The sequence below is a fragment of the Venturia canescens genome, chromosome 3 (genome assembly GCF_019457755.1).
Source record: "Venturia canescens isolate UGA chromosome 3, ASM1945775v1, whole genome shotgun sequence".
NCBI classification, from domain to species: domain Eukaryota; kingdom Metazoa; phylum Arthropoda; class Insecta; order Hymenoptera; family Ichneumonidae; genus Venturia; species Venturia canescens.
In genome coordinates, this window is record NC_057423.1 from 20,846,106 (window position 1) to 20,861,736 (window position 15,631).

At 35.6% G+C, this 15,631-nt stretch overlaps 1 protein-coding gene across 4 annotated transcripts in view; it reads right to left on the reverse strand.

Moving 5' to 3' along the window:
- LOC122408384 (calcium/calmodulin-dependent 3',5'-cyclic nucleotide phosphodiesterase 1-like) overlaps positions 1–15,631 on the reverse strand; it is an 885,001-nt gene that overhangs the window by 790,364 nt on the left and 79,006 nt on the right. The window contains exon 1 of one of the 4 annotated variants that reach the window (XM_043415129.1): positions 6,892–7,145. The exons of the other annotated variants lie outside the window; for them this stretch is intronic. Coding sequence (XP_043271064.1) covers positions 6,892–7,060 — 169 coding nt within the window. The 5' untranslated portion in view covers positions 7,061–7,145. Of the gene's footprint in view, positions 1–6,891; positions 7,146–15,631 lie in introns of those variants that run through there. 4 annotated transcript variants of the gene reach the window in all.

The following is a 15,631-nucleotide window of genomic DNA, read 5'->3' on the forward strand; positions in this document are numbered from 1 at the left end:
TTCTAAATGTCGCTTTTGCATTCGGAATCTAGACGTTTTCGTGTCATCCAAAACATGCCCCTGATGAAATATATTTCCAAAGTTTGCAAGTGGCCGCTGAGATCCAATTATCTACAGTTTGATAGTTGCAGATAAAAGGCACTCGGAAACATTTATTATGTCAGAACTTAAAGAAGCAAAAAAAACTGAGCGTACTTAATTCAATAGAGCAACGGAAATCAAAGACGTTTAAGGTACCTGCATTGGTTGTGGAGGAAAACAATTTCATTTCAGGATAATTTAGAAATAAATTTAGAAAATCAGAAATTTAGCATGGAATTTAGAAAAAGGAAAATTAAGTTAAATAATAAAGATGAAAACTTTTGTGATGAATTTTTGAAATTACATGTTACGTTGGAGTAAAAAATTAAAATGATTGGCATACATGCTGCGACACAAAAATATCAAAATTTGAAGCTATTCGCTCCATACCGCAGTAATACAAACTTAAATACTATTTGAAAAGGAACACTTTAAAACTTGCTGAATCAAGTTCCATTACATATTACCATAATTAAAGATAGGAAGTGATAATTAGCACATATATTTATCCACAGAAATTTTAAAGTTCGCAGCTATCTGCTGCAATTCAATGTATCTGCGCAATGAGTTTCGAAAACAGCAATTTCAAATCATTTTCATTCAATTTCAAATCAAATTTCAAAGCATTAATGAGCAACTGAAGACTTTTCTAATGAATTTTTCACTTCATATTTATGTTGCAGTGAGAGTCAAAAAGTAAAATGAATGGCAAAGTATATAAATTTTATAGTTTGCAGATTTTTGCTGTATTTCAATGGTCCAAATCTATATAGTATTATAGTGAAAAGTTGTTCAAAGTCATGATGTTACATTAAAATGACATAGCGCACATAACATTCAGAACTGAATATCAAGCAATATTGGTCACGGCTATTTAAAAACTCAAAAAATCGCAACGAATTATAAATTTCAATGTCATTAAATAACGACAGGATTTTAACGACTAAGGCATTCGAATCTTTTTTTCAGACAACGCGATATTGATAAATTGGAATAATTAAATCCAACATAAGGTGGTCACCCCGTGTGGCAGCCGGATTTTGTGGGTTTTTTTCGCGATTTTATAGCGGCAAAGAAAAAAAAATATAGCCGTTTGAAAATTAAAAAGTTTATTCAATGGTATTTCAACTCTATGGTAGGATTTTTTAACTCTGATATCTCTAGTACATTCGGTGTAAAGCTACTCCACAGGAACATGTTTCTCCATAGTCTCCACGATTCTGGGGGATAGGTTTATCTGAGACAGAGATCGGCAAAAAAAAATTTTTCATTTTTCATTTTTAAATTGATCAAAAACGCACATTGCAAAAATTATTATTATCAATTGATTAAAAATCATTAATTATTACAAATTACATTGTCAATTGATTAACCGATTTCTAATTAATGGAGAAGATATTACCAATTGACGAAAAATTTCCAATTGATTGAGCAGATATTGTCAATTGACAGACCAATTTCCAATTGATGGAGGAGATATTACCAATTGACGAAAAATTTCCAATTGGTGGAGGAGATATTGCCAATTGACCGACCAATATCCATTGAATGGAGGAGATATTGCCAATTGAAAATTTTTCAATTGATCCAAAGCGTTCTGTCAATTAACCATATAAAATTAAATTCTAGAAAAATGTTTGGCCAATTGGTGGATCATCCATTGGCGATCCGAGCGATACCAGGGCCTGATTTACGCATACATAGAATGCGATACGTCCGTGAGCATCTTCTTCGACGCTTAGGTCGACGGCTCGATGATTTTCTATATCTAGCTCGACGGGTCCATGGTTTTCGATGTCCAGGTTTACGGCGCCATAGTTTTCGATCTCTAGGTCGACGGCTCCATGGTTTTCGATGTCCAGGGTTATGGCGCCATGGTTTTCGATCTCTAGGTCGACGGCTCCATGGTTTTCGATGTCTAGGTCGCCGGCTCCATGGTTTTCGATGTCTAGATCGACGGTGCCATGGTTTATGATGTCTAGGTCGATGACTCCATGGTTTTCAATGTCTAGGTTGAAGATTCCATGATTTTCGATCTCTAGGTCGACGGCGTCATGGTTTTCGGTGTCCAAGTATATTTTTCGATGGTTTTCGATGTCTAGGTATATTCTTCCATGGTTTTCGATGTCTTGGCATAGTTTTTCATGGTTTTCGATAAAAAAGTATACCTAGACATTGAAAACCATGAAGCCGTCCACCGAGACATGTAAAACCATGAATAAATATACCTAGACGTCGAGGACCAGGGAGATATATACCGAGACATTAAAAACCATGGAAAACTATACCTAGACATCGAAAACCATAAAGCAATATTCCTGGACATCGAAAACCATGGAGAAGTATACCTAAACATCAAAAACCATGGATAAACACACCTAGACATCAAAAACCATGGATAAACACACCTAGAGATCAAAAACTATGGACAAACAGACCTAGACATCGAAAACCATGGAGCAATATGCTTGGGCATCGAAAACCATAAAGAAATATACTTAGACATCGAAAACCATGGAGCAATTAGCCTGGACATCGAAAACCATGGAGGAATATACTTAGACATGGATAACCATGAAGCAATATTCCTGGACATCGAAAACCATTTAGAAGTATATCTAAACATCGAAAACCATGGATAAACACACCTAGACATCAAAAACCATGGACAAACACACCTAGAGATCAAAAACCATGGACAAACAGACCTGGACATCGAAAACCATGGAGAAATATGCCTGGACATCGAAAACCATGGAGAAGTATACCTAGACATCGAAAACCATGGAGCAATATTCTTGGGCATCGAAAACCATAGAGAAATATACTTAGACATCGAAAACCATGGAGCAATTAGCCTGGACATCGAAAACCATGGATGAATATACTTGGACATCGAAAACCATGGAGCAATATGCCTGGACATCGAAAACCATGGAGGAATATACTTAGACATCGAAAACCATGGAGCAATATTCCTGGACATCGAAAACCATGGAGAAGTATACCTAGACATCGAAAACTATGGATAAACACACCTAGACATCAAAAACCATGGATAAACACACCTAGACATCAAAAACCATGGATAAACACACCTAGACATCAAAAACCATGGATAAACAGACTTGGACATCGAAAACCATGGAGAAATATGCCTGGACATCGAAAACCATGGAGAAATACATCTAGACATCGAAATCTATGAATCCGTCGACCTAGATATCGGAAACCATCGAGCCGTCGAACTAAGCATCGTAGAAGATGATCACGGAAGTATCGCATTCTATGTATGCTTAAATCAGGCGCTGGTATCGCCCGGATTGCCAATGGACGATCCACCAATTGGCCAATAATTTTTCTAGAATTGGATTTTATATGGTCAATTGACAGAACATTCTGGATCAATTGAAAAATTTTCGTCAACTGGCAATATCTCCTCCATCAATTGAAAATTGGTTGGCCAATTGGCAATATCCCCTCCCTCAATTGGAAATTTTTTGTCAATTGGTAATATCTCCTCCATCAATTGGAAATTGGTTGGTCAATTGACAATATCTTCTCCATCAATTGGAAATTTTTCGTCAATTGGTAATATCTCCTCCATCAATTAAAAAATGAATCGTCATTTGGCAATAAAGTTTCTATCAATTTCTAATTATTTGTTCAATTGATAATGTAACTTGAAATAATTACTGATTTTTAATCAATTGACAATAATTATCAAAATTAGTGGCAAAAAAATTATTGATGCCGATCTCTGATCTGAGATCAAAAAACCAAGGAGCGTATTGATTAGTAAAGCAGTGGTTATCACCTGAGTTACAATCATATAAAAATATTAAAAATTGAAGGATTTTTCTATTTTGAAATACCTGATTTCAATTTTTCAAAATGTTGCATAGCTCGATAATCCTTCAATTTTTAATATCTCTGTATGATTGTAGTTCAGGCGATAGCCACTGCTTTACAAATAAAAATGCTCCTTGGTTTTTTGATCGCAGATAAACGGAACCCCCGGGAATCGTGGAGATCATGGAGAAACATATGGGACCCTGTGGACTAATTTTACACCGAATTAATCTGAGACATCAGAGTTAAAAAATTCTGTCATAAAGTTTAAATACCAATGAACAATTTCTTTAAATTTCAAGTCTATGTTTTTTCTCGCCGCGAAAAAATCACGAAAAAACCCCAAAAAATGCGCTTGCCACACGGGGTGACCCTTTCAAGCCGAATCAGTTTTAAAATAAAAATCGTTTCATTATACATCCAAGTTGTTTCAGGTATTCACTTACACACACATACACACACGCGGACATATTTTATTTCGAACTCAAATTTTACTTTGTTGAAATTGAAATGAAAACTCTCCGTGATTATCAATTTAGTCTTTTTTATGAATAAAAAAAAAATCCACCACAAAACGAAAAAAATACGGATTTCTTCAGTTTCGATTTGGCAATAGAAATTTTGTAATCAAGCACTTTCGAATAGTCTGTCATGCGTTTACAGGCAATGCGATTACACTCTTTTTCTATATTGTTGTAGTCGCTCGCTCTCCTTCGTCATTGCTGTTTTGGGTTATTTTATTATATATTCTCCAATAACAAACATCGACAAGTTTGATGATACAATCAGAGAGAGAGAGAGAGAGGTGACGAGAAAGAGCGGAGGCATGGATTTTTTTTCCAATGTTTCAGAATCCGGATTACATTTCAAGATATATATAGAAAAAATCTCTAACCTTTCTAAATATTTTATACCATCAATCCGTATGTTGTTGACAATTTTCGGTTTATTTTCCATCACATAACACTCTTGGATTCCTCGGCCTTTATTTCTCTCTTATTCTTCTTCCCTTTTTTCTCACCACTTTCACTAAAATATTGTCCTGTTTTTATGGATTTTCTACAGAATCGGAAAAAATTGGAACATTGTCGATGAATTGTCACTTCCGCGATCTTTATAACCTCATCTAGTTAGCATTTAAACAACACGCCATACGTCATATCATAACAAGAAGTACTTTTAACACATACTTTTAACACATATTTAAACATAATTTGTATCGATCCAATCGACGTCGAATTTTGTGAATAATACCAGAGGATCCTGAAAGTCTGAGAAGAATCGATTTTCTTATAAATCTCTGCCACAATAGAGTAAGAAATGACTAGCTTTCATTTGATTTTTTTGGATTTAAAAGCTTCTTAAAACAATTCCATAATCTTGAAATTAGGAGTTACTCATGAATCACTTATTCTCCGTTGGTATCATTAATTTTATTGCTGTAAGTTACTTAGATGGAATTTTTTTTAAATTTATTTAATTGTAAGCATAAGATAAGAAAAATGGGGCATCGTTTTTCAAAATGTTTTCATCGTTTACAAAATAATTACAGATTTGTATTTTTTTAATGTAATGTTTTTTTCAAAATTTGTGAAATTTTTTCCAATTGTTCTGTTGAAATTATTTACAGTTCGTTTCATTATTTTTTTTATGAAATTTTGATATATTTCTTATATGCGTTAAGCTACAAAGTTTTAATTAGTCTAGTAGCGACTCGTCTTCATCTTACTATAAATTTGTAAATGTACTTTACTCGAGTCGCTATACCGCGACTCTGGATAAAATTAGATATATGGGAAATGAATTTTCAAAACGTTTTCAAGGGAGATTTTTGTATGTCGTGGGATTGCAATGCCCTGAGTGGTGTATTTAATTTTTTTTCACGTTTCAAAATAAGTTTCACTAAAGTTTAACCATTTTTTTTTAAATTCTTGTAAAATAGAATTTTATTGACTTTATCCATTTATTTATTTACCTTGCCCGGTCTACATTTTTATCATTTCCATGTCACTTGTCTCCTTCTTATCTTCTCTCATTACATAGATTCATTCATTTAATTACCCTGAATTATGATTACGCCAAAATTCATTTTATCAAGCTTATTTCTTTAACCGGGCTCTCTAAATTGTCGTACTGTTTATATGTAGTAAACTATGTGGGTTGAAGTTCCAAAAAATTGGGATTCTAATTGTTTTCTAAAATTAGAACGGATCAGCGTTTTTTAATACTCGGAGTTCTTTTGTTAACCCTCTCGGACCGTATGTTGCTTCTACGCAACACGCGCTTCCAGGCCCAATAAAACTGCATCGGTCAGTAAGGGCGGGGTTCTAACTGCGTATTTCCATCAAGCAAGATTAGATTGCACCATAGATACTCCTAAACCAAGAGATAAACTGCTTTAACCCATTGAAATATCAATATGAAGTCGGCGTTTCATGTTGAGTTAGCTTTGTGTGAAAAGGTGCTTTAGTTATTGCAAAAGAAAAGTGAGTACACATTTTTTTTCGTACTCGAAACGTTATTTCCTTTCAAAGAGAAGCTAATATGATGTATTTAGGGTATTCGGTGCTAGATTCATTCGTAAATTTTCCTGATTCTACTCCTCAAGGACCTGGTGCTGCACGCAGCAAACATTCAAAAATTCATATTTCCCAACAAAAAAAACTGAAATGTCACAATGCATTCGGAAACTAGAGAAAGTATTTTGAGATAAAATTATGAAGGGAATCATTTTCCGTCAACGCGAAATAGGTCTCTGTCTGTGAGGGTTAATTTTGAAAAGTGTTCACTAGATCATCAATACATCATTTTCTTCCTTAACTGCTAGGCTAAATAACTAGCAAAAATTAAATTATTTCATTATCGATCGTTCGACTCTGATCTCAGATTCTGGAACTCAGAAATTAGAAGACAGTTTGACAAATTGAATGCTCCCGTCGATGATCAGAGTTAAATTACCTATGGTGTAGGTCGCTCCATCCAGGTGAAAGGTGGCACTTTTGCATTTTCTGAAGAGTTTGTGGTTTGTGAATGATTGTGGTGCTGGCGGTGATGGAGGTAACGGTAGAAGTCCAAATCTAGTGCCACGCCCCGTCATCGATTCGTCTTTGGAACTTCTTTCACTCATGCTTTATTTTGTCACTATTACTTAAATACGATTCAGACGTCCAGTAACTTCGCCTCTCAATATTGCGGGGAACGAAGAAAAAACAGCCCTCGATCACATTAGTGTCAAGGAAGAAAACTACGAAAAGACTGGTAAAACTTGTAATGAATAATGAAAAAAATAATTCAATTTTCTGACAGAGAGTTTCCGAAGAAATTTATTTGACGGATAAATAGCAAAAAGTCTGCAACCAAAGTTCGCAGGGACATTCTAGTTGACTGTTCAAAAGCCTCCTCAAAATAATTTCCAGTTTCATTACAAAATACGCGTGTTCATAAAAATTATTAATTGTTTTCTTTATTCTGCCTTATAGTGACGATAAACTCTAAAGTTTGGAATACTTATTGGTCATGTCAGAGGGTGCAAAACAGAAGTTGTTGAGATTCTTCCCAAATCAATTTCTATGATTTCGGGGAGTACAAAAATACCCATATTTCTGATATGTCTTCGTATTATCATGAAACAATCGAAACAGTTCTCAACATCACCATAATGCATTTACTAGGTTTGAACCATAGTCTAAAGCATAAGAACTAGTCAAGATGACTAACAAAAAAGTTGAATAATATTCTCAGAGAACTACGTTATTTCCTTATCAGTTTCATATTCCCTCATCGTTTTATCCCTCCACCGAATCTTTTCTAAGTCGCACCAAAGTCTACCATGTTTTAACCGCAAACTTTGATTTAAGAAATCTGTAGACGAACGGCTTCAAAAACACTCGTGTCTAAATTTGATTCGATTCAAATCAATTTTTACATTTGAATCAAAAAAGTATATCGATTTAAAAAGCTTAATAACTCGGAAACGGCTCGTCTGAAGAAAATTTTCAATCAGACCTTTTTTGTAGGAAATTCAATTTTATATAAAAAGAAGTGGGAATAATTTTTTTCACTTCAATCTCCTAGCCGTTTTGACGTAAAACATAGAATCTTGCATAAAAATCAAAAATGGCAATGATTGACCTCTTAAAATTATTATTAAGGGCTCTAACTTTCACCAAATTTTGTTTTCGTCATTCTGAATAATATTCTTGATATATTTTTTGAAAAAAAAATTGATTTTTTAATTTTTTTTGGCCCAGTTTAATGGACATGATGTTGCGATTATCGATATCGCGAGCAATATTTCCGTTATACGTGCAGATCAGTGTGTCAAGTTTGGTCAACTGGATATTGTAAGAAACGAAATGCCATTCAAGGGTGTGGGTAATGTAAGAAATAAGTCAATGGGTTTTTGCATTATGAAAGTGAATATAGACGAGAATGCATATATAATACGCTTTCAGGTCATCGCGAATCAGCTGATGGACCACCCTATGCTGATTGGTACCGATCTTTTGCATACTGTCCAACTGATTCGAGAACGGGGCGCATGCAAGATTATACCGAAACCGAAAGAGAATGAGTGGAAGGATGTGCCCGAGATTTTGAAAATCGAAGCAATTCACGAGCGTGACAAAGACAAAATCGATGTATCCGAGGTTTGCGAATCGAGAAATCGCGAGAAAATACAGAGCCTGGTAGATGCGTATGAACCGAAAAAAGGTCGCGAGGTGGGAGTGAAAATGGCGATCGTATTGAAAGATGAGGAACCAATATATCAACGAGCGCGACGGTTGAGCGAAATGGAAAAGAGGGAGGTTAATGTGTAAATACAAGAATGGTTAGACGAAGGAATAGTTCGCGAATCCATTTCCGATTTCTGCAGTCCTGTCGTGATCGTAAAAAAAGAAAGACGGCTCGAGTCAGTTGTGCGCAGACTACCGATTAATTAATCAAAAGATTGTTAAAGACCGCTATCCATTATCCTTGATAGAGGATCAACTCGATGTGTTGCAAGACGCGAAGATATTCTCGACTTTAGATTTGCGAAACGGGTTTTTTCACGTGCAGGTTGACGAAGCGAGTAAAAAATACACGTTATTTATTGTGCCAGACGGGCAATATGAGTTTTGCAAAGTACCTTTCGGTCTCTGCAATTCTCCGGCGATCATTCAAAAGTTTATCAACGTTGTTTTCCGTGAGTTGATCAGTGAGCGCATACTTATAACGTACATGGACCGACCTGATCGTGTCATCGAAAGACGAGTAGAGTGGAATAGAAAACCTCGAGCGTGTTTTTGAGGTTGCAAGCGAAGCCGACTTGATTTTCAAGTGGTCGAAGTGTAATTTTTTGAAACGCGAGGTCGAATTCTTGGGACACGTTATGGGATCCGGTAAAGTGCGACCGTCCGAACATAAAACTGAAGCGGTTCGAAATTTCCCGACGCCGACGAATGTAAAGCAGGTTCAATCCTTTTTAGGAATAACTGGCTATTTTCGGAAATTCATACCGATATATTCGTTGATAGCAAGACCACTGCGAACTTGTTGAAAGCTGACGCAAAATTTCGATTTGACGAAGAGCAAAATAGCACGTTTGCGAGTTTAAAGATAGTGCTAACTACTAAACCGGTGCTGATTTTATATAATATCAACTCCAAAACGGAGTTGCACACCGATGCATCGGTGCACGGATACGGATCGATGTTGATACAGAAAAACTGTGACGGCAGACAATGGCACCCGATTTATTTCACGAGCGGTAAAACGAGTGCGAGATTTCAAAAACCCACGAAAATTTTGAAAAAAATCATGGGCATTCAGAAAAATGCGCACATTTGATTCGTAAAAAAAAAACAAGGGTTTACTGTAAAATTGTTAAAAAATTATTTATTTGAACAATTTGTTAATAACTTTTGGGCAATAATATTATTGATAATTGTAGTGCATAACTTTCCAAATGTTGCTGAATTTTTTCAGATTTTTATTGCATCACGAAGAACGGAAATTCCGATCAGGTACAATTTATCCGCTGGGCTATCCATCCAGTAATACCTTAACTACGTTATCGTACACCGACCGGGAAGGAGCATGGCTCACGTGGATGCGTTGAGCAGAAATTCGCTTCCGACATGCCTCCTGTTGACGAGCGTGAGGATGGTTAGTGGCGAGATTGAGGAAAGCGCAACGCGAAGATAGCGATATTTGCAAGATAATTGAGGATGTGGACAAACGATCGAGAAAGGGGTACGTGGTTCGCGGAGAACTCCTCTTTAAAGAAGTTGACGAAGATATCCGTCTGATGGTTCCCAGATCGTTGAGTGCGCACATAATTCGTCGAGCGCACGAGAAAGGGCATTTCTCTATCGCCAAGACAGAGGCTATTCTTCAGAAGGACTATTGGATACCGGATATACGGCAGAAAATCGAGAGAGTCGTACACACATGTATCGAGTGCATAATGGCAGTGAAAAAACAGGGCAAACAAAAGGACTACCTTAATACCATCGCGAAAAGAACAACGCCCCTCGATACGCTACACTAGATCATCTTGAACCCCTGGCTTCAACGAAAAAAACTTATAAACACGTATTTGTTATAATCGATGCCTTCACGAAATTTACGTGGCTCTACGCGACTAAATCGATAACGGCAGCTGAGTAATAAATCGACTACAGAAACAGGCAGCGATCTTCGGAAACCCACGACGTATAGTGTCTGATCGAGGATGACAGGCATTCCGAGGGCCAATGGCCAAGTTGAATGGGTGAATCGAACGTTGATTCCCCTCATCACAAAATTGACTGCTCCAAAGAGTGGCGAGTGGTATAAGCACTTGGATACTGCGCAAAAATATTTGAATACGTCGTTCCATCGGAGCATTGGATCGACACCGTTTCAGGTCATATTTGGAACAAAACCACAATTTCGAGGAGACGAATCTCTACGCGAACTGGTCGAGAGAGAGTTCGTAAAAACGTTCCAGGAGGAACGTGACGAGATCCGAGAACACGCAAAAGACCGTTTGCAACGAATTCAGGAAGAAAACAGACGACAATACAACCGGAAACGTAAAGATGCTCGAGTGTATCGTGAAGGGGAGGTATAGTCGCGATTCAGAGAACACAGCACTGTCCTGGTCAAAAGTTTGCTCCGAAGTATTTAGGGTCGTACGAAATCTGCAAAGTTCTGCGCAACGACCGATACCTCGTGCGAAAGATTAGCGAACATGAGGGACCGCAGCAGACATCTACCGCGGCTGACCATATGAAGCTCTGGACTAGATACGCTGAAACCGACGAAGAAGATCAACATGAAGAAGATACATCCGAGGGCGGATGTAGCGAGCAGGACGGCCGAGTGTAGGAGCGCGGAAAAAAGAAATATGTATGCGTGAGCATATGCAAGAATGTGTGTGAGCGAACGCGAGTATTGCGCCATCTCGACCGTTAGCAAAAGTCAGATAGGAGTAGGGGCCCGTGAGGGGACAGTGTCGACCGGTATCGATGCGAACGGACGTAGAGAGTTTTTGTAATCCATAATATTCTTTTAATAAATACTTTGTTTTGTCGTCACGTCTTTTGGTCTGCGTTATATCCTTCTCATCCTAAACATCAATAACATATATTGGAAAAACTAGCTACATATATATATAGTCAGGTCTCATTTGAATGCAACACTCGATTTGAACTAGGTCTTAGACCTGATCAACCGCTTTGGACATAGAAAACAGTATTTTTTGCAAATTATGTCAGCTAAAGCGTGAACTCACTCTCGCGAATCGAATTTAACCCTGAAACGTGAAATAACACTTTTCACCCGTAAACAGAAAATAACCTCGTGCATTTGTTAACCGGCGGCATCCGTCTTGGAAAATTACATAAAGGCCCGATATGAGTCTCGGAGACCACTGTGGACGACGCCAACGATGAAAAATGAAATTAAATAACGAAATCCATTTCTTCTTGTTATTGCTAATTTCAAACTATTTCATGATCGATAATAATGATAATGATACATAAAAAATTGTGAAAAATCCAGGAAATACTCCCATAGCTAAATTTTACAGGTAAAGGGCGTTGGGGAATAAATGTGGTAATATTGCCTCCGAAGAATATTTAATCGCCACTTTGAGGATATGTAGGGTAGGTACTAATGAAATACCGAGATCCTTAAAGTCTTAAAGTTTTTGATCCCCAACTCAACGCGTTGTCCAGGATATAAAAAAATACTGAGAAATAAAAAAAGAAATTCTTCTCGGGTATGGCTTAATCGATCTTGATGAAATTTTAATATATTATAGGGGCATATTAAAACGATCTCAGGACAACTTAACAGCTGTATAGGATTTCATCATGCAGTGAAAAGAAGGATTATTGCGCATTACAGGAGTGAGCTTACGAAATAGTGACAAGCAAATGAGATAGTGTGAATATAACCGCGAAGCGGATGAGAAATCAGAAATTAATGAAACGTGCGCAGTAAAGGGTTTGAGTTTAAAATTAGTTTCGAAAAAATCTCAAAACTATTTCCTATTTTTAGCAAAACCTATAACCTATAATCTAACCCTATTTTTCCTTAATGTCCTTATTTTTGCGGATCATTGATACATATGAATTACTTAACCTTGTAAATTTTTAGGTTTTTAGAAAACGATTTAATGTTTATTAATTTCGCTGCTTTCACTATTTTTTTCTTATACTTGCTCGGAACAGGGAGGTTTGTTTTTGTACATAACTTTTATCGTTATTTCTGAAATCAATTTATAAACAATTATACCCGAATCAGCCCTAATTTACATTGTTTAATTTGAAAATCCAAACAGCCGTAGTATAAATTTTAGTTTATATCGCGACAGTTAATCAAGTAAGAATTTTTCGTATATAAAATCGATCATTTTGCATTAACGAAATATTTTTGGAATTTCCATAATTCAAATTTTGACATAAACAAGGATAAAAAATAAATCAAACGTGCAACTAACGTGCAACAACTAATTTATTTTATTCTGAAAACGCGAAAAAATATAGGAAAAATCAAATCCAGTCAAGACTTCAAATTGTCGTGTACGAAAATCATTTTTAATTCAGATAAACTTATTTTTTTGTTACAAAATTTTCCAACACATATTCTTCGTTCTGTCGTTTCTTATATACCTAGTTTTGATGAATTATTAATTGAACAAGTCAAAGCTCAGTTTATGAAAAAGTGAGAAATGCATCATGATTTGGTTCGCACCGGAACGAAACGAAACTGAGCTCATTCCAAAACGAACATGACTTGCTAAAAAATACTGCCTTGGTGTTTTCGAATTGGTCAATATTTGCTCCCAAGATTAAAGTAAAACGGCACCTCTTTTGCAGGGCAAGCAGTGAGAGAATTACTCCTGTATGCTTTTACATGAAAAGCCTCTTTCTGTTTCTATCCGTACGTCAATTTAGTTTCTGGTTTTTAACTTACATGTAAAATGATACTTGTGTACTTTTCCATAAAAGAAAGACTATTTCCTACATAATACTTCTTATTGTGTCGAAAAAAAGTTACTTGTTTCATATTTTAAAATATTAAGCATTTCGCAATAGTAGCTTCTTCAGCGACAATGCAGCGTTATGATTTCAGTTTTTAACTGTTGGATGCCCTGCTCAATCTCAAAAGCTATCTGTAAGTGGCTCTGTATATATATGAGCAGGGTTGCAAAATTTGTACTGAAAAAGTAATGTAGTCATCATTACTTTTTTAATGGATAATGAAAATGATGTCAACTACCCATTACATTGTATTTCGTAGTGAAAAAAAAAGAAAAAAGATGAATTGATTTGTTTAAGGATGTAAAAGCAGCTCGTACTAGTCAATGGACAGTTTTTGACCATATATTATTAAAGAAATTACCACGGGCAATCTCAATATTAGCACAATATTATTAAGAAATCTTGTAATAATTTTATAATGGTAAATAATATTTAAATTCATTTCATTATGAAAAGGATTTTATGCAGATTTATTAACACGACTCGGTAGTGCAGTGTGAAAAGTTTACGTCTGACAACATCAGACGCAGTCAGTCGACAGCTGAGCTTACCATAACGACAAAAAAGTTCCATAGAGCATTGTACAAATGTTTACATTTATAGGTTGTGCGACGTTGCCACAACTTCACGAGGTTATAAAATTCTGAGGTTCCGTAAGCATTTGTCGTCTTTAACTTTATATTTTTAATTCAAATGTCCGTTGACCACCTTATTTTAACGAACCGTTAAAATCCTCAGGGTTCAATGCATATAATAGACGTTTTTTATGATTAATATCTGATATAAAAATACATCAAATTTTGAGTTATACAGGCTTCGAAGTCAGTGTGGCTATATATGACACGTAAAATTGTGTTCTTTTGACTAAAAATATTTCGATTAAACAGTCGTTAAGAGACCTTGAAATTTCACAGAGATTAAGTTTTAAGGGGGGAAACCACATTAGGAGGTTCGTTTTTTTTATTTCATAAATCGTTAGCTTAACTGTCCAAGAATAGGCTATCAAAATTTCAAAGCGAAATTCGTATTCGCTTAGATTTTATGAGCATAAAACCAAGTGCACATCGGGTACAGACTCGAGCGCAGATAGGGCGGAGCACTACCCCAGGTAGTCCTCTGCAAAACGAAGCCTATGAAGAAGAAGAAGGATTGCTGTATGGTGCTGGAATCGCAGATTAATCGGTAAGAATTTTATATGATTGTTAACTTCCTTCAAATTTCTAGTTTCCGAAAATTTATTTTTCAAACGCGTTTATCTTGAAATAACTTTTTTCATATTTGCGTACAATGTAACTCAAAAAGTATAGAACCGATCAGTATGTAAATGGACAGTATGAGTCTTTATAAAATTATAAATTATATGAACCAACTTGTGAAATGATATCATGATTTTAAGGGTATTTTTCTTCGCATAATTAGAGAAAAAATCGTGAAAATCGAAGTAAATTGCTCCAACACCTGCAAAAATGTTAATTTTCATTATTTTCACCTACATTGAGGTTCATATTCTCAAAACTCACAACCTTCAGCGGACATCACAGTGTAACGTTGTTATTTTGGGATGAAATTATGTAAAAAAAATCATAACAACAGTTTGAAATATAAACGAAATGATGTCAAAATTTGATTAAATTCTAAATAATTCTTTCCACCAAAAAAAATCAGTTTTAAACAGCCTTCTAATGTGGTTTCCCCCCTTAAGCTTAGACTATAATATACAAAAAAATTAGAGTGCTATCTGAAATGGAATCTAGTGCTTATACATCCTTAAAAATTAGTTAAGTAAATCGGAATGTGAAGTTGCAAGGCAGATCGTGACTACTTCTTAGAAAACACTTGGGTCTTTTTCTCGATAAACAAAAGACATCTAAAAAGACTAAAATCGAATTTAGTGTTTTTTGCCGTCGTTATGTTCATCATCACCATCGCAGAAACCTGGCTGTAACCTTTTTCACCCATTTTTTATGCTTACTCTTACGATAGAGTAGAAGTATGAAAATTTTTAAATCTATTATTAGCGGATTAATAAAAAATGTCTTGTTGTTTTAACCGTAACTTTAACCAAAAATAAATTTCAATCACTATTGTAAATTCAGAAGAAAGATGTTTTCCGTGTTTGAATGATATTATGTTATTTTGCTTCCTCATCGAGGAAGCTTTGTGACGATGAAAATTTTTTT